General features: G+C 49.9%; 5 protein-coding genes across 6 annotated transcripts; 1 reads left to right on the top strand and 4 right to left on the bottom strand.

Annotated features, from left to right (window-relative positions):
• Positions 1-114: 114 nt before the first annotated feature.
• Positions 115-6,028, bottom strand: surf4 (surfeit 4). The gene is made up of 6 exons (XM_047050972.1): positions 5,812-6,028; positions 3,516-3,702; positions 3,257-3,333; positions 3,119-3,162; positions 1,889-2,075; positions 115-1,564 (listed from the first exon to the last, which is right to left on the bottom strand). Exons 1-6 carry the CDS (start codon positions 5,857-5,859, stop codon positions 1,298-1,300), a joined length of 810 nt encoding a protein of 269 aa, XP_046906928.1. The 5' UTR covers positions 5,860-6,028; the 3' UTR covers positions 115-1,297.
• A 290-nt stretch (positions 6,029-6,318) lies between these two features.
• On the bottom strand, positions 6,319-9,288 carry LOC124488343. 2 transcript variants are annotated; one of them, XM_047050994.1, is made up of 2 exons: positions 9,250-9,288; positions 6,319-8,510 (listed from the first exon to the last, which is right to left on the bottom strand). In XM_047050994.1, the coding sequence occupies exon 2, from the start codon at positions 8,466-8,468 to the stop codon at positions 6,681-6,683; it is 1,788 nt and encodes a 595-aa protein (XP_046906950.1). In that variant the 5' UTR covers positions 8,469-8,510; positions 9,250-9,288; the 3' UTR covers positions 6,319-6,680. The 2 variants fall into 2 exon arrangements, with proteins under 2 accessions (XP_046906950.1, XP_046906949.1); XM_047050993.1 differs by lacking the exon at positions 9,250-9,288 and adding an exon at positions 8,968-9,054.
• A 29-nt stretch (positions 9,289-9,317) lies between these two features.
• On the bottom strand, positions 9,318-11,202 carry surf2 (surfeit 2). Its single transcript, XM_047050995.1, has 6 exons — positions 11,026-11,202; positions 10,703-10,854; positions 10,288-10,391; positions 9,817-10,002; positions 9,497-9,618; positions 9,318-9,407 (listed from the first exon to the last, which is right to left on the bottom strand). Exons 1-6 carry the CDS (start codon positions 11,098-11,100, stop codon positions 9,318-9,320), a joined length of 729 nt encoding a protein of 242 aa, XP_046906951.1. The 5' UTR covers positions 11,101-11,202.
• A 15-nt stretch (positions 11,203-11,217) lies between these two features.
• On the top strand, positions 11,218-13,189 carry bbln (bublin coiled coil protein). The gene is made up of 2 exons (XM_047050996.1): positions 11,218-11,764; positions 12,155-13,189. Exons 1-2 carry the CDS (start codon positions 11,686-11,688, stop codon positions 12,382-12,384), a joined length of 309 nt encoding a protein of 102 aa, XP_046906952.1. The 5' UTR covers positions 11,218-11,685; the 3' UTR covers positions 12,385-13,189.
• A 1,783-nt stretch (positions 13,190-14,972) lies between these two features.
• ciz1a (cdkn1a interacting zinc finger protein 1a) lies at positions 14,973-24,977 on the bottom strand. The gene is made up of 17 exons (XM_047050963.1): positions 24,851-24,977; positions 24,096-24,397; positions 23,745-23,872; positions 23,135-23,304; positions 22,870-23,038; positions 22,563-22,641; positions 22,274-22,368; positions 21,244-21,317; positions 20,055-20,261; positions 19,589-19,719; positions 19,034-19,127; positions 17,219-17,332; positions 16,937-17,056; positions 16,429-16,501; positions 15,919-16,040; positions 15,343-15,782; positions 14,973-15,207 (listed from the first exon to the last, which is right to left on the bottom strand). Exons 2-17 carry the CDS (start codon positions 24,272-24,274, stop codon positions 14,973-14,975), a joined length of 2,430 nt encoding a protein of 809 aa, XP_046906919.1. The 5' UTR covers positions 24,275-24,397; positions 24,851-24,977.
• Between the last annotated feature and the right edge of the window lie 64 nt (positions 24,978-25,041).

Below are 25,041 nucleotides of genomic sequence, written 5' to 3'. Positions count from 1 at the left end.
GTTTATCAACAGAGCCGTTAATGCGTTCTCTGTTCACTGCCTTCACACTAAAACAGATTTCCCGTCTGGACAGACTGAACACTCTCCTGCTAAAAGTATAACAGAGAGAAAAAGTTGTTTTTGCATCTTTATTCCATCGCCATGATCTCCCCAAAAAACTAAACAAAACAACCAAAAAAATGATCAAAAATACATCATAAACGTCTGAAAAAATTATTACACAGATCATTTTTTTCTTATACAGAGCTTAAACAAAGTCTAGGTGAGCGCAGCTTGTGTTCAGTTCGGCGTCTCTAGATGTAATAATATGGCGTTTCACAAACGTATCTCCCCCTATTGCCCAGATCAAACACAGTCCACTATTCAGGCGTACAGCAGAGACGTCCAGTACTAACAAATGGGTTTCGATTTTCAATCAAGAGCAACTTCAATCCACCAATTAGTGTGCGATGTAACCCCCCCCCCCCCCCCCCCCCCCCCCCCCCACACACACACACACACACACTCGTGCAAAGGAACATCGGTTCAGAGAGGGGGAACCGGTTTTGTTTTTCAGTGCCTGAGATCTCGAGATCAGTAAGTTGAGTCACAGACCGTCTTTCCCACAGAGCAGGTTAGGGTTAGAGCAGGTAAGGGTTAGGGTTAGAGCAGGTAAGGGTTAGGGTTAGAGCAGGTAAGGGTTAGGGTTGGAGCAGGTAAGGGTTAGAGCAGGTAAGGGTAAGGGTAAGAATGATATCTTCACAGGTACCTCTGATACATACTCAACACTTTTGCATTTATTCACAAATATGTTTGTTAAAGTTATGGAATAACATTTGTTTATACAAGGTCATAGACATACCTTCCAAAGTCAGAACAGACTATTTTCTAAAACTCCACCACATCACAAGTTAGCTACCTTGCTCTTGTGACATAGATTATTGTACCGTTTATTTTTCTTGCCACCTGGACAAACTGCCATAAATAGCTGTATAAAAAATCCAGTATCAACCGAAAAGAAAAAAACTGAAAACTAAAGACAATGGGAGAAGAAATGAGGCATGTCAGAGGGGACTCATGTGACTGGTTGTGATTGGCCAGAAGACTGTCCCTGGGGGGCTGTGATTGGCCAGAGGACTGTCCCCCAAGGGGCAGTGGTGTCCTGGGGTCAGTGGTGGTGCTATGGTCTCTCCTTCCCCCCACTGCCCCTCTCCTCCCCACCCCTCTCTCTCCCCTTCCACTACTATCATCACTCTCTCTCTCTCCTCCACTTCTATCATCACCCTCTCCTCCACTCCTCCCTTAACCCCCCCCTCCTCTACCACTCCTTCTTCTTCTCGTCCATGGACACGCCCCCGGGGCCCAGAGCCACCACCAGCAGCAGGCCTCCAATCACGGAGGTGGTCTGGAAGAAGTCGTACTTCAGGAAGTCGTGCATGGGCTTGTAGGCCGGAACGCTCCAGAAGGCGTTGAAGTAGACGTTGATGGCCAGGAGCCAGAGGACCAGAGTGAGGGCGGCCAGCTTGGTCTTGAAGCCCACAGCCACCAGCACGATGAGGGCCGTGCCCACCAGGTTCTGGAGGATCTGGGGGAAGAAATCTAGCATGAGAGCACTGATAGCACACTGACAATGTGTCTGTATTGTGTGTGTAAATTGTATCTATGTAATGTTTGTGTTAGTGAGAGACCCTAAACAGACACATTTCCTTGAACTATAATAAAGTGTGTGTGTCTGTCTGCCCTGCAGCAATATGTGACAGTGCAGAAAGTACAGCAAATCGGATGGGTCCTCCTCCTCCTTCCCTCCCAGCCCCCCCCCCCCTCCTAACCCTGATGCCCCCTCTCCTCCCCTCCTAACCCTGATGCCCCCCCCTCCCCTCCCAACCCTGACCCCACCCTCCCCACTCACAGAGAAGAAGCTGGGGTCAAAGTGCAGCAGGGTCATGAACATGAGCACCAGCAGCACACGGCCTCCCAGCTGCATGTACTGCTTAGGGGAGCTCTCCCCCATGGAGGGAACCCCCGCGAACATGCTCTTCCCCTCAGACCGAGACTCAGCCAGCAGCAGCAGCAAACCTCCACCCAGGGCCAGGTTCCTGGGGAGGAGAGGAGAAGGAGGATAGAGGGGAGGAGAGGAGAAGGAGGATAGGGGGGAGGAGAGGAGGAGGAGGATAAGGGGGAGGAGAGGAGAAGGAGGATAGGGGGGAGGAGAGGAGAAGAGGGGGGAGGAGAGGAGAAGGGGGAGAGGGGGGAGGAGAGGAGAAGGGGGAGAGGGGGGAGGAGAGGAGAAGAGGGGGGAGGAAAGGAGAAGGGGGAGAGGGGGGAGGAGAGGAGAAGGGGGAGAAGGGGGAGGAGAGGAGAAGGAGGAGAGGGGGGAGGAGAGGAGAAGGAGGAGAGGGAAGAGAGGGACCAGGGTGGGAGAGGGAAGAGAGGAGAGGAGAGAGGAGAAGGGAGAGTGGAGAGGAGAGAGAGGGACCGAGGGAAAATCAAACAAAGTTTGATCAGCAGATGTTAGTCAGACAGCAGATGAGCAGATGTTAGTCAGACAGCAGATGAGCAGATGTTAGTCAGACAGCAGATGAGCAGATGTTAGTCAGACAGCAGATGAGCAGATGTTAGGCAGACAGCAGATGAGCAGATGTTAGTCAGACAGCAGATGAGCAGATGTTAGGCAGACAGCAGATGAGCAGATGTTAGTCAGACAGCAGATGAGCAGATGTTAGTCAGACAGCAGATGAGCAGATGTTAGGCAGACAGCAGATGAGCAGATGTTAGTCAGACAGCAGATGAGCAGATGTTAGGCAGACAGCAGATGAGCAGATGTTAGTCAGACAGCAGATGAGCAGATGTTAGTCAGACAGCAGATGAGCAGATGTTAGTCAGACAGCAGATGAGCAGATGTTAGTCAGACAGCAGATGAGCAGATGTTAGGCAGACAGCAGATGAGCAGATGTTAGGCAGACAGCAGATGAGCAGATGTTAGGCAGACAGCAGATGAGCAGATGTTAGTCAGACAGCAGATGAGCAGATGTTAGGCAGACAGCAGATGAGCAGATGTTAGTCAGACAGCAGATCATACACGTAGCCTCACACGTTTAGAAACACAGCCGTCAAACTTGATGAAGACAAAGATACATACCTCATCAGAAATTTAAGATCCCATAAAATGCTGTATGCAACAGTCTGGTGGGAAAAAAAGATATTTAGAGGTAGAAATGAAGAAAGATGAACATGCCTGATGAATATAGAGAGAAGAGAGCCAGATAAGCAGACTGACCTGTAGAGCTATGATTCCGAACAGTCCAAAGCAGGCGTACTGTACAAAGTTTCTACTGAGGATGAGAACACACCCTCCTGCAGGAGGTTATGAGATATTATTGGACTCATTCATAACGACCAGCCTCTGCCATCTCCAGCCATACTACCCAGCCCCCCCCATCTCTCCTGCCACGTGCCCCCTTGCTCCCAATCCAGCCCCCCCATCTCTCCTGCCACATGCCCCCTTACTCCCAATCCAGCCCCCCCCCCCCCCTTACCCAGCTGTCCAACAAGGTTGAGCAGCACAAAGGAGGTGGCCAGGAAGTAACCGCAGCCCCAGGTGGCCTCGATGTAGTCTCTCTGCTCGCTCCACTGGAACCACATCCTGATGCCGTCCTCCAGGAAGGTGCTGATGAGACACAGGCGTGCCAGGTGAGGCAGGTACTGCTTGGTCACGCGTAGGAACTAGGGAGAGGAGAGGGCATGGGTGAGAGTGGGTTAAACAGGTGTGTCCGATTGTCCGGGACAAGTGAAAAAAATGGTAGGACAAGTATTATGAAGACTGAACTTGTCCGATATTTCTATTTTAAATATTTGGCAAACCTTTCAAAACTATTTGCTATATATTTTTTCCAAACCATTCAAAACTTTTTTTTCCACACACAGTGAAAGGAGAGAGGAGAACAGAGAATCCTACAACAGAATAAAGCAGAGTCGAGTACAGTAGAGTCCTCATCAATGATGAAAATCTTTTTTTTTTTAAATAAAAACGCATATGTTTTTTTTCAAATTTCAAAACGTTTTGTTGAAACTATTTTTCAAACCTTTATTTCAAACACTTTTTTCAAACCTTTAGAAACTTTGAATCAGTCTCACTTGCCCAAAGGACACGTGGCCAGAGACGTGTTTGTTAACCCCTGACTGTACGGTAGCATCCTCTCCTGCAGGAAACACTACAGACACCGTCTATAGGTCATTACCCTTCCATATCATCCACATCTTACAGGGGAGAGGGTAGGGATCAATGGTAGAACATTAGCTTACACATCATGACTTCCCAAGTTCAAATCTGCTAAGTGAATATATCACGACATTATTGTTACAATATGTTCAAGGTGATAAATGTTACAACTCCTGACCTATATTCCCTACAGTCTCCCACAGAACTTCCTGAAGGATCTTTAATCCAAACTGAGAACAACCACAGCCCTGGCCCCTCCCTCCTTCCTGTCCACATCAGCACTGGCTGGGCCAGAGAGCCATTCACATCAGCACTGTCAGGGAGACAGCCAATCACATCAGTACTGCCCGGGCCAGCCAGCCAATCACATCCCCAACAACTCCCACAAGAGATCTGTATGAATGGAAGGGCTAGGCAGACAATCAGGATTAGCCTGAGGTTGTTGTGACAGCATGGCTCCAGGCCATACTAGAATTATTTGCACAGAAATGTTAGCTGGAATGTGGTGTCCCCTTGTTTGACAAAGCTGATAACGGGCAAGCTTAAACTGTTATTATAGGTTTCCAACCACACGTCAACACAACAGCCTGCAGGCAGCGTTAGAGAGGGCAAGTGTTCGGTGACTGTGTACTGGTTACCTACAAGCAGACACCTCTCTCACCTGTCAGAGGAGGGGTGGAAGCAGTTCAACATCACCTTACCTCCTTTAGAAGAGAAGGGGGGAGCTGTGCTCCCCCAGCCCAGATGCGCGAGCTGTTCTCACCAGTGAGCCGTCATCTAGTGGAGTGAAACTCTTCCTGTCCACTCCTCAAACTAGTCCCAGTCCTGTAACCTGAACTATGCCAGCCTCACAACCCCCTATATAGGCCAGGACATTCCGAGGGGATTGCAACTTCATCCACAGAGCCCAGTAGTTCTTACAAGCAGGCCACGAAGTTATGGAACATCAGGCCAACATTACAGCCACAAACATGCGGTTGTACCCGCACAACACTAGGTTACTTGAGGGTACAAGCAGTCTGGTTGCTAACACCAACTACCAGAGCTGTGTCCCAACAAGCAGCTATTACAGAGAAACACTTCAAACTACAACACGACATTGGAAGGCCTCCGTGCACCGACACGGGATAAACCCCACACTGGCAAAGCTGATCTGAAAGTTGAAAGTACTAGTAACTATTGAGTTGCTATTGCGCAATCTACGTGCTTTTTCAAAATGTGATTATCACCACACAGAAATGTCTCAAATGTAAATGTAGCCATCTAGTTGGATAATTAAACCACGTACTGCAAAGTATATTATCAGAGGCTAAATTCATATTTCTCGTGTATCAAGCAAGCCAAAGGCACGTTAGCTGGCTTAGTCGAGCTCTGCAGGAGCAAACACTCACTGATTGAAAAATTACATTCGCCTAGATTCGACTAGATGCACAGCCTATTCGACTAGATGCACAGCCTACATGCTATTTAATTCGCTAGAAAAACTTGTGTGAACTAATTAATTAGCTAGCAGCTGGCTGGCAAGAATCTAACGTTAGCTAGCTCCACTTCTGTTTGGTGAATGATCAAGCTAGCTAACGGGCTCACAAATGCATTCCGTTAAACCCCGTTACCTGGTCTGCGACGTCTTCCGCCGTGTTCATGAGATCCTCCTGACCCATGTCTTACTATATCTAGGTTAATAACAAATCTATATTGATGTCGAGCAGATTATTCGCTATTGTGAAAGTTCGTTTCTCTTGTTATTTACTGCTACAAATCTCGCCTGTCTCAACAGAGAAGGCCGCCTCCGCCCCACAATGCCTCGCGTGCCTACGATAGCCCCCTACGGTTCTGCAACCGCTGCTTGCCACGTATACTCAAGATACTCACGCACGGGCACACCGTCTGCCCAATTCTCTAGGACTAGGTACACAAGTAAATACTATAGTCTTCTGTTGAGGTTAATGTCAGATTGTGACCAACATAGCAAACAATTATAGAGCATTATCTCAAGTAGTGAGACGAGGAGACTGCAAGTATAGCAGCATACAAGGTTTAACATTTTAGACAGGTAACAATCCCAAGCTTAAGTGTGAACCCCAAGAAGGTAGATTCAATGACCAGAGTAAAGTAGTCAGGGCACTTTTATTGTTGACTACTTTAAAAATCAATCTCTGCCGAACAGTGGGAGTGAGGTAGAGGGCAGTGAACGTTTGACTGTTTAAAAAGACTACCTATAATCATGTGAAAAACATCTTATTGTAAAGAAAAACAAACACAACATGAAATAATTGATAAACTGCAGAATACTATCTAGTGGATATCTAACACACTGTCAGTCCTTGATTCTGTAGCTGTAACCATTAGGAACAGCTAGCTCCTCAGGCTAGCTCCTCAGCTATCTCCTCAGGCTAGCTCCTCAGCTATCTCCTCAGGCTAGCTCCTCAGGCTAGCTCCTCAGCTAAGCTCCTCAGGCTAGCTCCTCAGCTATCTCCTCAGACTAGCCCTCGGCCACCTCCTGCTTGCATGCCGACCCAGAGGAGCTGGGGCCAGATCCCACCCCAAAGGCATGGCTGACCACGAAGGGAAGGTCAGCCACTGTGGCCTTCAGAGAGTCAGTGTAGCTGGTCTTGGCCATCCAGATCTGCCTGCGGACAGCCACTGAAGCCGACATGACCCTCCCTGAGAGCTCCGCCTGGTGGGACGACATGAGGAGGGTGAACTGTCCGATGAGCTTCAGCTCGTCCAGAACGGTCCCGAAGCGCTGGGCGTGCTGGTCCTTGGCCACCTCCTCCAGCAGCCGTCTCTGGTAGTCCGACAGGTAGCGCAGGTAGTTGGCCGTCTTGGCCAGCATTCCGCCCGTCTCGTACATCTTCTCCACCAGCGTCTCCGTCACACGCAGCTGCTCCGCTGGCAGCGGCGAGTCCTTCTTCTCCGAGGGCGTCACCGCCTGGAAGATGGCCGACATGAAGCAGCTGACCTGCGGCATCTGCTGGTAGGCAGGGGACTGCCAGTCGTGGAGGCGGTACATCCGGGACAGGTGTTCCCGGTGGGGCAGCGAGCTGGCCGGGTTCTGCCAGCTGCTCTGGACCAGGTCCTCAAACTCAGGCACCATGGTGGGGTCTGGAGGGCCAGAGGCTGAGCTGGGGAAGTCTACACCCAGGTAGCTGGCTGCTCGCGCCACCAGACTCTGCAGCTCCTTGGCCTCCAGCAGGTCCTGCTGGGAGAGGGCGTCTGCAGACTGGGAGGCCTCCTCCCGCTCTGCGTCGCTCAAAGGCCTGGAGACGGATGAGATGGATGAAGGCTCCTCTTCCTGTTTCACCACGGTGATGGAAGCTGTGACCAGCTGCTCACTGGACGAGCCCGACTGTTCCCTCTGCTGCTGCGCGTCCCATGACGTCTTCTGAGGATCGGAGGAGGTCTGGGAGGACACAGAGAGCAGCGCAGCGGCTTCCACTGGTCTCCTCTCCAGAGCCTCGATGCGTTTATCCAGGAGACTCCACTGCATGTGCACAGCCTGTTGCTGGGCAACCAGCCTCTGCTGCAGCGCCTCAAGCAGCTCATGGTGCCTCTGCCCGCCCCGGCCCGTCCCCCGCCCGGACCTCTGTCCCGTCCCCGATGCACACGAGTCCTCCCCGGAGCTCCAGCAGGGGGAAGAGGAGGAGGAGGGGGAGTGCCTCTGCCTGTGCCCCGCCCGGCTTCTCTTGGCCCGCTGAGAGCACCGGGAGCGACATGAGGAGAAGTGGCGGCGTTTGCGTGAGATGGCGGTGAGGCTGTGAGGGCCCAGGTGGCTGATGGAGGGGGTGGAGTCAGCGGACTGCTGCACAGCCAGCTGGGACAGGTAAGCAGCTCTGGCTCCCCCGGGACCGAGGACCGTCTGGGGCGGGGGAGGCGGGAGGAGGGTGAACACGACTGGAATGCTGGAGGGGTGGGCGGAGGCAGCGGGGGAGAGGTGGGCAGGTGGCAGGGTGGGGCCTGGGTCCAGCTCAGCTTTGGGCAGGCTGATGGGGGCTGCGGAGGCCTCAGGCTTGGGCTGGACCTCGGAGCGTGCCGCCTCGTGCTTCCGCTGCTGGCTCTCCCGGTGCATCACCTCCTGCACCTTGGTCAGACGGTTGATGCAGGTGCTCCAGTCCATGCTTGCACAGTGGGGACACTTGCCATACTCCAGCACAGCCTCCTTAGCATGCTGGAGGCCCAAGCAGTGCAGACACAGCTCGTGGGTGTCCTTCACGGGGATCTTATGCTTCCGGCAGTCACACCATGTGAAGCGTGGAGATGATGTGGCCATGTCCTCCAGCTGCACAGGTTAGACTCCAGATTATTTGCGTTCCTGTAACAAGTGAATAAAGTCAAATGTTAGAAACACTGTCAATTCTTATCCCCGGTAAATCATGGCACAAACAGCTAACAGCTTCAGCACTAAACGGTAGGAAGGTTTATTTGTGTGCACAACTCGCATCAACTATTTAGCTAATTAATTACAGCGAGGACACTGTTTTCACGCTTGCCAAATGCTGCGTTTCTATTTATTTCAATAATCTAACAAAAGGTGTGTAAACAGGGAATAAGTACATACATATAATGTAATACATTTCCTTTTCAAACAAGGTTTGATTTAACATGACTATGGCAGGGAGGAGACTCCCGTAGGAACCATGGAAGGGACTGCCCGTCTTTGTGCGGTTCCCTCCCCCACTTGTGTTGATGTTGCGATGATAAGTGCAACACGAGAATGACAGAACATGCAATCTGACAATCCCACTCAAGACATTTTAATGCATACTCACAATCGCGTAATCTGATAATGTTAGGTATGATCCAAAATGAAACACGATCTGCAAAAACACTGCTCTGCATGTGGTGAGATTTGTCTCCGCCTCCTTCTGCCTACGTCAATCCCTGTGCGACAGCGGCTCTCAGCAAGATAGTAAACAATATGCAACCGCTCTCCTTTATGGGAAAATAGCTTTGACGATAACGCAAAAAAATACATAAATATAATTATTGGTGTTTCACGTCTGAAGTGGAAACATTATAAACTATATATACACACACATGTTAAATCTTACATGTTTGTTTTCCATGTGACTCTAAAAGCTTAACAAGAACAGTCTGGAATGACAGTCAAGAAAGTTTTTTATTTTCCATTTGTAATCTTTGCGCCGTTATTTGCGCCTTTTCTTTCCTTGTGGTTCTTGAACTTTTTCTGGAAACGACAAGCTTGAACCTGTAGAGGCCAAAATGACAACAATGTCACCAATACAATGAGACACCAGCCTCGATTATAAATTGTTGTGGAAGATAAAAGACGCTGACCTTTCTGCGTTTCTGTGGAGCCTGTTTATCTACTTCCATTTCCTCCTCATCTGTTTGAAAGTCATCCTCCTTTGTCTGTTCTTCCTGATCCTTTATTGTCTCTTCTGCAGAAAACATGGACGCTACAAGAACAGAGCCATCAAAGTGTCAGTCTCCACCAGGCCTCCCCATCAGCCTCACCAGTACACACGTTACTGACCAAGTATTCAGCTGTCCTCTCACAGCATCAAACAGCCAATCAGAATCCATAAACACTCAGCAAACTGTACAGCAGTACTAGTTAGGTTCCAGCAGTCCTGCTGGGGTGCAGCAGTACTAACAGGGGTACAGGTCACTCATGCTGTCCTCAGAGTCACTCCCCCCGTCGTCGCTGGTGCTGGGTTCCCACGGGGCGCTCCCCCGCTGGCCATGGCGCCCCCGGGCCCTCTCCCCCCCGCTGTCTCTGGGTCTCTTCTTCTGCAGGCACACCGGGACGAACTCCACGCCCTGCTGCACACACTCCTCATCTGGGGAAGGGCAGGGTACACACAGAGAAACATCCGTCTCAGGAGATGTTGGATGTACACATCTGCTAAATGAATCACATATAACGTAATGGATGGCATCAATATTTAATGTATAACTAGAAGTAGGCTAATACTGTGGAAGATGTGACATTTGTTACTGATGTGAAATCCATTGCTTCAGGACATTAGTGGAAGGACCATCTCAAAATGGTTGAGACCAAGAGTTTATTTAAGTTATCATGTCCAAGACCTTCAACATAATGAAACGTGTGCATGTGAACTAACATTTTTCTAGTGACCGCTTGAAGCGTTTTCCGTTGACGTGCCGCAGGACATGGTGCGGCAGGCGGTTGATGTGTCGGAGCGTCAGTTTACAGAACAGCTGATTCCTGGGGTACACAGGTATGCAGTACTTATTGAGCAGGGACAAAATAATGCAATTGATTTAGCATATTGAGCCTTCCCCCAAAAAGTCATTCACGGAGTTCAACGGAATCGTTAACTACACATTATTACGAGGAAAAGAGAACCAATGGCTAGGCCAAAGGTAATGACAATAAATGACTTAGGTTCTAATGTTCTTTAATAAACAAGAGGTCGGATAACAGTTGAAATTAGTATATACCCAACTATGAAACCCTAGGGCCTATCCGCGAGCTCCTTAAAGATAATCTACCACGAATCCGAGCCCAGTACTCACGCTTGTTTCGTGCTCGGTACTACATGCGGTTCATATTGGCTGTAGTTGAACTCTGCTGTGGCGCTTAGTTTCTCGTACTTCTTTCCCTTGGTGAAGTTCTGTAGCTCTGTAAGACTGCAAGGGAACTCATGTCCGTTGAGAGAGCATTTTATCTAATAATAACCAGAAGAGGGGAGTCAGAAAACGTTGTCGTTGGCGAGCTTGGTCCATAAGAACACAGGTGTGCAGCGAATGGTAGCAGAGACCTGGCAAACGGTAGCTAGCAAGTTAGCAATTAGTTTATCATTAAGCAACCACATAATTCAAGTTAATAGCCAGCACACCTTTTTGCAATCCGTCAGTTGAAGAAATGGGTGATTGAGAAGGAAGGCTTTAAGGTCTGCTGGTAGCTCGTCCATATTCAAAAGAAACTAAGAAATTGCTACACCACTGACAATTTGCACACATGTGGGTTCTCTTCTCCTGGAACGTTTTCGACCGCAGCAGATGCAAATCGCACTATGGCGCCATCTACTGACGGTTCATCGTAACGTAAACACAGCCAAGAAGACCACGAAATAGCCCGTCGTGTAAAATCTCTTACCATATACAATAGTTTTATGTTCTTGGCGAAATATCTATATCAATTCACAAAGACGCAAAACGTAGCTATTAATGCAAATGTACGTTTGTCCTGTCAGTTTTGTGTTATTGATTTGACAATTACTTGTAGGCATCACAGTAGGTAACCTCGAGACTAGTCGGACCCCAGTCAGCTGACAGTAGAAATCAAGCTAGGAGCACAGTCCACTTCATCTGTCACAAATCAATGATCTGTCTCTCTTCTCTATTTTATCCATTGACGCTCGATAGATGCGTATTCTCAGGATACACATCAATATTGGTGTACTTGCATCTATAACATCTCGTACTGTGAGTGGCTGGCCTACCTGAACTATACAGTTAGCACAGTAGCTTGACCATTTCAATAACATTCACAAACAATGTCAGGACCAAATGGAGATCCCGACCTCTCTATTGACGACGGCATTATTGACGACGAGGACGAGTTCAGCGTAGAAGGTATATTTCTGGCTTGTGTTTCTGGCTACGATCACTTTTGACTGCATATCTGCCTCAACGTTTTCGATTCATTGACATGAAATTGCCTGTTGAAGGAATATAAAAACCCCACAGTAGCTAGATTACATGTGTAATCCGTTATGTTTGCCATAAAGCGCTGTCATGTTCAGAAATACTGAAATATTGTGCTTCATCAAATATTTTTGTGTGTCAGACATCACGAGGTGTGTTGGCATGACTGTGCAAGAGAACTAGTGCACCATGACACAACTAGTATTATTCTAAGACGGACGTATTTTCTATCTTAAGGTTAATTAGCCTACTAAAGCTAGGGTCCGGTTTGGCAACTTGAAAACTAATTAATTCCCATACTCTCCACTCTCTTGGAAGAGTACGCAGCCATCAATTCAATGCTGGATCAGATCAACTCGTGTTTGGATGACTTGGAGGAGCGCAACGACTCTTTGAACGGCAAACTGCAGGAGTTACTCGCGGCTAACCGGCAGGTGAGACATGAGATGCGAGCCCAGCAGAGCGCTACCACGGCCTCCGCGGAGGATAAACCGCTGCAGGACGAGTCCTCACCTGCCGAAGCTGAAAAGGGCGGGGAGTCAGAGTGAAGAGTCGGACGTTAACACAGCAACATTGTTCAGCTGTAACGGACTATAACGTAAAGCGAGGCTAGAGCTCTTCCCATAAGTCCTCGGCAACATTCCACCCACCCGTGTGAACGTTTCCGGAAGTGTGCTGTAGTGCAGACACATCGTGTAGGATGGAAAGGGGCTTTGTTATGTTCGTTGTCCCAATTATGTAGCACTTCCGTATTCTTATCTGGTACTAGTCAGCACCCTCAGTACGGTTCCTGCTATTAAGTACAAAATGAGCCAAATGCTGACTCCTTTCATCGTTCCTCCGAGTTTTTCCATTGATTTGCTAATCAATGTATATCCTCTTCTTAATCATTAACCTATGCATTAAATCTGGTTGTGTGGTTCGCTGTCTTGATTTCTCCAGTATATCTAGCTAGTTAAGTCGTTGTATTGTATAACTGTTCAAGGTGAATAGTAAACAGATATGAATCAATGTGGCAAGCAATTGTCAAATATTTTATTATAAATTAAAATGACCCCAATACAGAAAACAAACATCCAAAAATACAATAAACTTGCAGCTTCTAGAAAACATCACTTGTTCATATGTCATTTGCAGAATAAAAATACATTAGGAAACATACAGCTTTTGTTTGAAGTTTATTTTTGATTTAGTTGAGCTGGATCTAAAAAGGACCAGCATTGTAGCCACCCTTTCTCACATGCCCAGCCCTCTCTCCTCTCTGTTCCTCAAACTGGCCATTTACTGCTGCAGCACATCAGTGTTACACTACTCTACTGTCACACATCCCAAGATCGAATTCCCTCATTTCAAAAAGGGGAAAACATTTGTAAATGAAACAGAGCTACACAATTTAGTGAAATCAAATACAGAATCCCCAACTGCACTGTTGGAGTTGGACATGTACTTGCTATGAAGAAGGAAGCAAGATGTTGCCAGCAGTGGAGTGATGGATGGTTCTAGCGCTGGTGCTCCTACGGTGGGTGAGCTGCTGGTTATTCATCCTGTAGCTGCAAGTCTGCTTCACACACGGCGTCTGGCCAACGAGAGGCGTGTCCTCTGGACAGTTCTAGAACTGTCACCAGTGGAACAGTTCTAGAAATGACACCAGTGGAACGATGAGGCCAAACTAGAGATGCTCGTACACAGTATTACATGTATTCCATGTAGTCCAGTGCGTTGGAGCAAATGAGGTTTGAGGGTATTGTGAGGGGTGGGTGCAAAACAAATGACAAAAGCAACAAAGTTAAGGTAGAGTGATTCATCAATAAACTATCCACACCTCATATACAGTACAAAGCACATTTGTCAGTTGGCTGGTGTGAGCATCATTAAGCCTTCTGTCCAGAAGGGTTAGCTGTTGGGTCCAGCATGACCACACTGACATGGTCCACTTAGAACTGGTGAATGTTCCCATCAGCAAGGGAAATGAGAATGAAAGCTGAACATTGCATAAAAATATTTTGCAACCGTTTAATCAAAACAAGAGTAAAACCTGCTCTACTGTAGGCCAAAGCTAAAATTGTATCTAAAAAGGACAGTTTTCTGGTCTTGTGGAACTTTGTTTTGAAGGTGCAGTCTGTGACTTACACGTCACAAACCCCTGGCATTTGTAGTAACCAGCGGGGTGGCTGTCGTGTGGGCTAGGAGAAACGCCCCCTCTCCTGGATACATGCATTTGAGGTAGCCTACCTGGAAGATCACTACTGGATTAAGGAATTTGATTTAGGAAATACAAGCAAAAAGATTCCACTTCCAAGATCCGGCACAATCTGAATATCCGACAAAAGGACAGTAACCACGACAGGTGATACATTCCAGCACTGGCAACAGGAAATAGCTGATTGGATACTGGGATCCCAGCTGTCTGATACTGCTTCCTGGTAGGACTGAGAGATGGCGTCCTGGCCTGCTGTTACCATAGCCCCCACAGCCGGCAGCACCAGCACCATGGGGTTCTGAGACTCTGGCTCAGTTAAAACCCTCCCCATCTAGAACGGTCTCAATGAGAGCCTGAGAAGTCTACAGTTCAGGGGCTTCCTGGTTAAGGTGACACTGTCGATGACGAAAAGCACTTCAAAACTAGGATCAGATCAAGCAAAAGTACCGTTCAAATCCTTGTTTCGTATTTTTTTTAATGTATTTTATTTTTTTATATAATTTTTTTTAGTATCCCACACAATAGTTTCAGATCAAGTCACCTGCTAAAAATGCTGAACTGAGATCAGCAGAGCTGCTACATTCTAAAACCTCACTAGAAGACGGCACTTCTCTAGAGCCACAATGTGAAAATAAAGACCTTGTTCAACAGCACCAGCTTTGTCAGCTGTTTGGATGTTGCTACCTACAACACCACGTGTTAATCGAGCTGAAATCGACCCCCCTTTTTCCCCCACATGATTCATTTAACACTTTAAGAAGTAACATGATTTGTTTTCTGATTCCACTACTGCAGTCATGTTGCTGTTAAATGCACCCACAGCTGCTCAGTGAGTCCCAACAGTTTAGAGGAGCCAGGAATCTTTCTGAATGAGGGGAGTGTGTCTTTGTAACGCACCTTCACAGCTGAGATCCGCCGGGCATCTCTCACCACCCTTCACCGCCTCCTCGCTGCCCTGCCAGACCTGCGCTTGGGAGGAGCTTTAGCCTTCCCCATGCTGGGCTTCTCTTCAGGGACAGGAGCTTTCACCTCCTCCTCCACCTTTTCTGCCTCTCCTGGAACCAAGGCAGGGTTAGAGGCAGCCTCCTCTCCCGTCACCTCCAGCCCCAGGGGGCAGAGCTGCTCTGGGCTGCCCTGGAACAGGATCTCCTCCTCTGGGTCTGCAGGGGGGCTGGTGGAGGGGAGGTCTGCAGGGGGGCTGGTGGAGGGGAGGTCTGCAGGGGGGCTGGTGGAGGGGAGGTCTGCAGGGGGGCTGGTGGAGGGGAGGTCTGCAGGGGGGCTGGTGGAGGGGAGGTCTGCAGGGGGGCTGGTGGAGGGGAGGTCTGCAGGGGGGCTGGTGGAGGGTTGGTCTGCAGGGGGGCTGGGCGAGGGGGGATCTTCTTGTACTGGTATGAACAAGCCTTGGGGGGGCTGGTTGTCTTGGGGCTGGGGTTCTTGGTGGTCCTGAGGCTGGGGGGACTGGGAGTCTTGGGGCTGGGGTTCCTGGGGGGACTGAGGGTCTTGGTGGTCCTGAGGCTGGAGCAGGAGGCTGGAGGCCAGCCTGGTGATGCTGACGGTAGGCTGCAGCAGGGCAGAGTGATTGAGGCCTGGCTCCTCCACGTCTGACTCCAGAAGCTCATCCCCAGAGAGGCACTCAGACCCTGAGCTCAGGTTGCCACCACTCTCCTCCAGACCGTCCAGGCTGGCCTCTGCCAGCGGGTCCAGGGGGGGCGCTGCAGCCTTCGGGCTCTGCAGGCTTCTGAACTTCTGTTTTAGAGGGAGGGAGGGACAGAGGGAGGGTGGGACAGAGGGACATTAAGTTTTACCTTCTGCTTAAAATATTTATCTTCAGCTTAGCTTTGAGTAACTGGGCGTTTTCTGTTGCCGCTTGCAGACAACCAACCTTGAGGTTGTTGAAGTGCTCGAGGGACGTGCAGTGTGTGTGCCGGGCGGACGACTCGAAGTGGTAGAACTGGTGACAGAGGCGGCAAAGGAAGCCAGCCACAGGAACCATGAAGCTGGAGCCTGCAACAGAAAGCAACATAGGATGTGACAATGCTTCAAGACACACAGGGGGAGCGGGAGTCGAGGAGGAGGACACAGCGAGGTGAAGGAGAAGGAGACAGCGAGGATGAGGAAGAGATAGCGAAGAGGAGGAGGAGACAGCGAGGAGGAGGACATGAAAGCGAGGTGAAGGAGAAGGAGACAGCGAGGATGAGGAAGAGACAGCGAAGAGGAGGAGAAGAAGACAGCGAGGAGGAGACAGCGAGGAGGAGGAGGAGACAGCGAGGAGGAGGAGAAGACAGCGAGGAGGAAGAGAAGACAGCGAGGAGGAGGAGACAGCGAGGAGGAGACAGCGAGGAGGAGGAGGAGACAGCATGGAGGAGAAGAGAGCGAGGAGGAGGTTCCTCACCATACACCGTGTCTGGCTGGTGCTCCTCATCATCTGCCATGTCCTCCAGGGCCACCTCCCGCCGGCTGCCCTCCTGTAGGACGGTACCATCACATCACCTCAGGACCTTATATCATCTCACCTCCTGTACTGTAGTTATATCATCTCACCTCCTCTACTGTAGTTATATCATCTCACCTCCTGTACTGTAGTTATATCATCTCACCTCCTCTACTGTAGTTATATCATCTCACCTCCTCTACTGTAGTTATATCATCTCACCTCCTCTACTGTAGTTATATCATCTCCCCTCCTCTACTGTAGTTATATCATCTCACCTCCTCTACTGTAGTTATATCATCTCACCTCCTGTACTGTAGTTATATCATCTCACCTCCTGTACTGTAGTTATATCATCTCACCTCCTGTACTGTAGTTATATCAACTCACCTCCTGTACTACACTTTACGTCTAACTTCGTCCATCACTTAGGGTTAGGTAAAAGCTAAAGGTGTGCACACAGACTTACCTGTCTGTCAGAGCTGACCTGCTCCCCCTCCTCCTCTTCCTCCCCATCGTCAACATAGCAGCCGTCTGCATCCATGGCAACCATCTCGGCCAGGGCCTCAGTTCCGCTCTCTTCTCGAAGCTGCAATCAGAAAAGAAGGAAAGAGAGATGAGAGAGAATGAAAGTTAATCCAGGACAAACTGTATTTCTAACTATTGTGGTAGAGTAACATTTAACAGCATAGTCAACATGGAGAAAGCTGATTGTGTCTCCTTAGTGACTGAGGGTTAGGGTGACACACACCTCCTGCACCAGCTGCCTGTGCTCGTCAGACTGCATGTGCTGCACAAACAGACGAGGAGTCCTGAAGAGCCTCTTGCACACCGTGCAGGAGGGGCTGGCCGTGCAGCTGGAGCGCTGGGGACAAGCACAGGGCGAGGGTTACATCCTGGTTACATCCTGGTTACATCCTGGTTACATCCTGGTTACATCCTGGCTACATCCTAGTCAGCTACCAAGCACAGGGTACAGCATGCTCTGCTGGAGTGACCGCAGTGTGACAGAGTGAGGGGAGTGGAACAGAGTGAGGGCAGTGAAACAGGAGGTGAGGACAGTGTAACATTTACATTTACATTTATTCATTTAGCAGACGCTTTTATCCAAAGCGACTTCCAAGAGAGAGCTTCACAAAGTGCATAGGTCACTGATAATAACAACAAGATAGCCCCACAGCATTGCGGGTAGTCAAAAACAAGAAGTACATATTGTGAACAACCAAAAAATAGTGCTAAAGGGAAGAAACCATAAGAGCATGTAGTTAAACAAGTTAAAATTACACAACATTAATCTCTAAGTGCAGGTGTACCTGTAGGAAAGCAATAAAAATAGGATTAACAAAAAAACAACAACAAAAAAAAAAGAATACAACAGTTTAAATCAGCTACCACTAACCAACAAGTCAACAGTCTAAGCAAGAGTCATTGTGAACCTTGAGGAAACTAGCGTTGGGTTCAGCAAACCATTCCTAAGTACCATTGTACTCCCGGAACAAGTGCGTCTTGAGCCTTCTCTTGAAGGTGGAGAGACAGTCCGTGTCTCTGATGGAGGTGGGGAGTTGATTCCACCACTGGGGTGCCAGGCAGGAGAAGAGCTTGTGCTGGGACCGGGCGGTCTTGAGAGGTGGGACCACCAGGCGGTTGTCTGAAGAAGACCGTAGGTGGCGGGTGGGGGTGTAAGGCTGCAGGAGAGACTTGATGTAGTCGGGCGCAGTCCCGTTCACTGCTCGGAAGGTCAGTACCAGGGTCTTGAATCTGATGCGGGCCGTTATGGGTAGCCAGTGGAGGGAGATGAGGAGCGGGGTAACGTGGGAGCGTCTGGGTAGATTGTAGACCAGACGGGCCGCTGCATTCTGAATTCTCTGAAGAGGGCGGGTTGCGCATGATGGGAGACCGGCGAGCAGCGAGTTGCAGTAGTCCAACTTGGAGAGGACAAGTGCTTGGACAAGCAACAGGAAGTGGTTTCCTCCAGGATCACAATGACTCTTATTGAGTGACTTGTTGCTCTTGTAGGTTAGTTATAACGAAGTTAAGTCTTGTACTTGCTGTGAAATATTTTACTGTTGATTGTTCTTCTACAGGTACGGTCCTGCACTTTTTGTGATTCATGTTGTTTTAATTTGTAACTTGTATAACTGCATGCTCTTATGGGTCTTCCCTTTGGCACTTGTTTATTTTTTTCCGTCTCAAGTTGGACAAAAAGTCTAACCAGAATTCACTGTTTCAAGTCAGCCGCCTGCACCTGGCTGCAGCGCTGCATGAAGTCGGGTCATGTCAAACGCACCTATTGTCAGGGCAGTGTGACAGTGAGGGCAGTGTGACAGAGTGAGGGCAGTGTGACAGGAAGTGAGGACAGTGAAACAGGAAGTGAGGACAGTGTGACAGAGTGAGGGCAGTGTGACAGGAAGTGAGGACAGTGTGACAGGAAGTGAGGGCAGTGTGACAGAGTGAGGGCAGTGTGACAGGAAGTGAGGGCAGTGTGACAGGAAGTGAGGACAGTGTGAAGGCAGTGTAACAGGAAGTGAGGCCAGTGTGACAGGAAGTGAGGGCAGTGTAATCAGACCTTGTGCTCCTTGGTCCGGCGGTGTTCCAGGACATTGCTGGTGAAATGTGTCTGACAGGAGGCACACCATCGCTGCAGCCCTGGTCTCTTCTCCCTGAAACACACACACACACTAGTGTGAAGCATGTATAGTGTGTGTGTGTGTGTGAGTGTGTGTGTGTGTCTGGTCTCTTCTCCCTGAAACACACACACTAGGGTGAAGCATGTATAGTGTGTGTGTGCGCATGTGTCTGGTCTCTTCTCCCTGAAACACACACACTAGGGTGAAGCATGTAGTGTGTGTAGATGTGTGTGTGTCTGGTCTCTTCTCCCTGAAACACACACACTAGGGTGAAGCATGTAGTGTGTGTAGATGTGTGTGTGTCTGGTCTCTTCTCCCTGAAACACACACACTAGGGTGAAGCATGTAGTGTGTGTGTGCGCGTGTGTCTGGTCTCTTCTCCCTGAAACACACACACTAGGGTGAAGCATGTAGTGTGTGTGTGTCTGGTCTCTTCTCCCTGAAACACACACACTAGGGTGAAGCATGTAGTGTGTGTAGATGTGTGTGTGTACCCGTCCCGGCGTGCGCCCTGCAGGGTCTCCTGTACGCGGGGCAGCAGTGTGACCAAGCAGGCATTGCTCATGTGCTGGATCTCCATCATCTTCTGCTGGTGGGACAGGCCGTTCATGTGGCCCTGGAAGTTCTACACACACACACACACACACACACACACTCACAAGCTGTTACACAGCTCACTCAGTCCATTACACTGATGTTAAAGCTGTTCGGCTTAAACAACGTCAGCAAGGTCCCATACTTTATACATACATTTATTCATTTAGCAGACGCTTTTATCCAAAGTGACTTACAAGAAGCTATTAAGATATTACAGCCCTCCTCTCCACCACAGCCCTCCTCTCCTCCACAAACCCTCCTCACCTCCACAATCTTTCAGCAATAACACAGTAAGGTCCCCTATATTTACCAAAAGTACCGTTGTGTGTGTGAGAGAGAGAGAGTGCAGGGTGTCCTTAGTACCTGCTGGTTGTGGCAGGTGATGTTGCAGATGTAGCAGTAGAACCTGTTAGCTGCCTCGCCGCTCCCCTCCTCTTGGGGGCCTGGCAGGGGGCCAGCCTCTCCTCTGGCCTCTGCCCCAGCCTCCCCTCTGGCCTCTGCCCCAGCCTCCCCTCTGGCCTCTGCCCCAGCCTCCTCAGAGTCCTGCAGGTTCAGCTCTCCTCTCTCGACCTGCTTTTTCCACACACGCGCACAGAGAGAGCGTATATAGAGATATTTACATTCAGCCCTCCTCCTCCACAGCCCTGATCACCTCCACAACCCTGCTCTCCTCCACAGCCCTGCTCACCTCCACAACCCTGCTCTCCTCCACAGCCCTCCTCCCCTCCACAGCCCTCCTCCCCTCCACAGCCCTGCTCCCCTCCACAGCCCTGCTCACCTCCACAGCCCTGCTCACCTCTAGGGCCCTGCTCTCCTCCACAGCCCTCCTCCCCTCCACAGCCCTGCTCACCTCCACAGCCCTGCTCACCTCTAGGGCCCTGCTCTCCTCCATAGCCGTCCTCCCCTCCACAGCCCTCCTCCCCTCCACAGCCCTGCTCCCCTCCACAGCCCTGCTCTCCTCCACGGCCCTGCTCTCCTCCACGGCCCTGCTCTCCTCCACGGCCCTGCTCACCTCTAGGGCCCTGCTCTCCTCCATAGCCGTCCTCCCCTCCACAGCCCTCCTCCCCTCCACAGCCGTCCTCCCCTCCACAGCCCTACTCTCCTCCACAGCCCTCCTCTCCTCCACAGCCCTCCTCACCTCCACAGCCCTCCTCACCTCCACAGCCCTCCTCACCTCCACAGCCCTCCTCACCTCCACAGCCCTCCTCACCTCCACAGCCCTCCTCTCCTCCACAGCCCTCCTCTCCTCCACAGCCCTCCTCACCTCCACAGCCCTGCTCTCCTCCACAGCCCTGCTCTCTTCCACAGCCCTCCTCACCTCCACAGCCCTGCTCTCCTCCAGGGCCCTGCTCTCCTCCAGGGCCCTGCTCTCCTCCACAGCCCTCCTCACCTCCACAGCCCTCCTCACCTCCACAGCCCTGCTCTCCTCCAGGGCCCTGCTCTCCTCCAGGGCCCTGCTCTCCTCCACAACCCTCCTCTCCTCCACAGCCCGCCTCTCCTCCACAACCCTCCTCTCCTCCACAGCCCTGCTCTCCTCCACAGCCCTCCTCACCTCCACAGCCCTGCTCTCCTCCAGGGCCTCCGCAGCCTCGGCGGTGCTGCCTCCCTCCTCTAGGAGCTCACAGTCTGGGGAAGAGACATGGGAGAGTTTACCTCCGGCCTGGTCATCCAAGTTTCACACTACACGACCATATTCACATCTTACATTTCAATACCCTTTGTAGTTTCTTCACATTACTACTAGTGCTGTCAGTTTAAAGCGTTATTATGCCCCAAATTAACAGTGTCAATTTTTTATTGCGCGATTAACGTTCTTTTTGGCCTAGCAAACTTTTTAGTTTTTTTCACATGCTGTTGCAACAACTACTGACGTTAGAAAATCGACAACACCTCACTGGATTTAGCTAGACTGGAAACAAAACAACAGGCACGCCACACACACTTGTTTGGGCTTGCGAGCCGGCTAAAGAGTAGTAAGCTAACTTAACGTTTTGAGTGGATGGCGAGCGCGAGACGCCGAAATGGATGCCAATAAGATTCTGAATTGAAATTTTACTTTTAAAAAGTTGCCAAATGGTTCCATTGACAAGACCAGAGTGATCTGTGTATTTTGTCGTTGTGAACTGAGCTATCATCGCAGCACGTCCAGTCTGAAATACCACTTGATGGCCAATCACACAGCTGATGCCTCGTCAAAGCCAGGCGATTGCAATGTTGTTTTCAATTTTAAAAAAAAACATTTGCATTAAGCAATCCGATCCACTTTTCCATGGTTGATAAGAGCTTTAAAATTAGAAAAAAAACGGGACAAAAAGAAATCAAGGGACATTTAGAATAGATAAAAATGTGCGATTAATCGCCAGTTAATTGTGACATTAATGCGATTAAATATTTTCATCGTTTGACAGCACTAATTACTACATACATTTGTATTAACAATGTGCGAATTTAGCAGATCCTGTTATCCAAAGTGGAGAGATTAACAAGTGAATTTATGTTTTTAATGATCAGATTCTGAGTGTATGAAGGGTCTGCACTGAGGAGACTTGGAAGAGTCCAAAAGTAGAGAAGGGTGTGTTCACCTCCAGGCTGGCTGTCTGTTGCAGGGCTCTTACACTCCACACCACCCAGCACCCCCGCTGTCTGCACAGTGGACCGCTCCATAGGCTCCTCTGAGCTGAGCGAGACAGAAAGAAAGAGTACAGGAAGTATGAAAGAACACAGGAAGAAACCAACAATCTTGACACCGTTAGCTGCCCCATGTTGGTGTTCATGAGCAAGTTACAACTACAAAACAATGGCTCATGGGTAATGGACGGGCGTGTCTCATCCTTGATGGGGGGCCCGGGGGGGCCCCAGCCTCCCACTCACCTCTCTGTCCGCAGCTTCTTCAGGGCCGGCTCCTCCTCGGGGGGCTCAGGGGGCGCGTCTAACCCCCCCACTCCTCCATCTGGGGGAAAACAGGAAACAGTAAGAGACGCACCACACGCTCCTCCTCTCCCTGCAGCACAGACCTCCTTACTCAACTGCACATAGGATTACTGTTCTTCACATCTAGCACTTCCACAGTGTAGACTAGGCTAGTTTATGCTTCTTTCTCACATACTGGAGTGGGTGGGATAGGGGGGGGGTGGGATAGGGGAGGGGGGTAGAGGGCAGCTGAGGTCCCTAACCCTACCTCTGAGGGTGTGGTCACTGCTCCCCCCCACAGAGCCGACTGCCACAGGAAGTGCATCAGCGCTGCTGGCAGGAAGTGCATCAGCGCTGCTGGCGGGAAGTGAGTCTGCGCTGCCGGAGGCTCGCTGCTCGCTGTCCCGCTTCCTCCCCCCCTGCCAGGAGGAAAACTCCTGCAGCACCAACACCACCATCAGCTCACCACAACACCATCACACCACACAATACTAGGACAGACACGAGAGGTTTGGGCTGGTGGCCATGTTTACCATGTTGTTGTAGTAGCGAGCATGAGGGTGGAAGTGGCGTGCAGGGAAGCCCATGTGGGGGGTCTTGATGGCCACACCCATGGGGACAGGCCCCAGGAGGGAGGCCCGCGCCCCCGCAGAGAAGAACTGGCGAAACTGCTGCCCCCCCATGGCATACCCCCGCATGTTCCCTGGAGGAGGCGGAAAGAAAGGGGGAGAGACACAGGGGGAGGGGGAGAAAAGGAGAGGAGAAGGGGGAGAGACACAGGGGGAGGGGGAGAAAAGGAGAGGAGAAGGAGGAGAGACACAGGGGGAGGGGGAGAAAAGGAGAGGAGAAGGGGGAGAGACACAGGGGGAGGGGGAGAAAAGGAGAGGAGAAGGAGAGACACGGGAGGGGATGTGTCTTAGATGCATACAAAGTGACGCTGGGTTAGGGTTAGCCCACTAAAGGTAAACAGCCCACAGGGATGTAAACAGCCTACTGAAGGTAAACAGCCTACTGAAGGTAAACAGCCTACTGAAGGTAAACAGCCCAATGCTACAACACACACAAATCAGCATATGACCGTAACCCTGATCAACACTTGACATCCAGTTCTATATGAGGATGACGACAGGAGAGCAGACCTACCCTGCATCTGCTGCATTAGCAGGGCTCCCTGCAGCATGGGGTTGGGAGCCAGGATGGTGGTCTGGGTAGCCTGGCAGAGGTTGACCATACGGGGGGGAGGTGGGCCTTGGGGGGGCACTGTCATGGGCCTGTTCCAAAACCACAGACATGGGATAACATGAACAAGCATGCTGGCAAAACATTAACAGCTAGTGAAACATGAAATAGAAAAAAATACAATCTACTTAAGATATCAAGTGAATATAAGATTTTAAGTATTGTGTATGCGATGGTCGCCTACATTTGTTGCACCTGCCGAAACTAGGAGAAAGAGGGGCCTGTTGATCACCGACCTCGAGTTCAGAAGCTTACCGTCCTGCTTGGTGGTGGTGATGAGCAACATGGTGCGACGGTGGGGGTTGAGGTGGTGGAGGAGGCGGCGGCGGCGGCGGAGGCTGCTGGTGGAACAGTTGCTGTAGCTGTCGTAGATGTTGGTGAAACTGTTGTTGCTGTTGCTGCTGCTGCTGGTGATGGTGGTGAGGATTATACATGCCGGCGTTTTGTTGTTGGTGCAGCTGAAGCTAGCTAGGCTAGCTAGTTAGCTACTTCTCTGTTGCGACTGGCTACCGAGATGCGCAGTTCAGTTCAAGCCTCCTCGGCTTGGTTTGGTTATTCTTCAGAAAAAAAAAAAAAAGCTTTAATAATCTGATGCGCAATAAACCTCTTATCTAACCATCATGTTGATATGCAATCAGTAATGCGCATCTAACAAAACGCATCAAGCTCAAGCACCTCTTGTTCACTGACGCTGAGAGACTCACTTCGATATAATTGAATCGACAAAACTTCCAACAACTTCCAGCAGCGCTAAGGTGTAGTAGCTAGCCTAAAATAGTTACCCTACACATTTTGTGGAAAAAACAATACAGCTGCCTAGTTAATTTTAAGTCACCAGAGCCACTACAACTAGCCCATCAAACCAAGCTAAGGCAGCTAAAGCTACCAAAGCTGACGGGAGCTACCTAGCTAGCAGCAAGCTACTACTAGCTACTACTTCAAGAATCCTTTCAACATTTTCAAACTTTGACAATCAATTTTACACGAACACAATCGAACGAAATACCTACTTTAGATTCTGCAATCTTTAGACAGTGTGTAACTGATTCCCAATAAAACCCATTGATGTTGCGAATGCAGAAAGCAGACTTCTTCAGTTGAGCAACAATACCGGAGCACTTCCAGGTCAGGGTCTGACGTACTGATTTTTTTTAAGGAACGGTTACAGATAATAATTATGATGATATAAGACTTACAATCC

The sequence above is a fragment of the Hypomesus transpacificus genome, unplaced genomic scaffold (genome assembly GCF_021917145.1).
Source record: "Hypomesus transpacificus isolate Combined female unplaced genomic scaffold, fHypTra1 scaffold_133, whole genome shotgun sequence".
Taxonomy (NCBI): domain Eukaryota; kingdom Metazoa; phylum Chordata; class Actinopteri; order Osmeriformes; family Osmeridae; genus Hypomesus; species Hypomesus transpacificus.
This window is presented reverse-complemented; position numbering and strand designations above follow the sequence as displayed.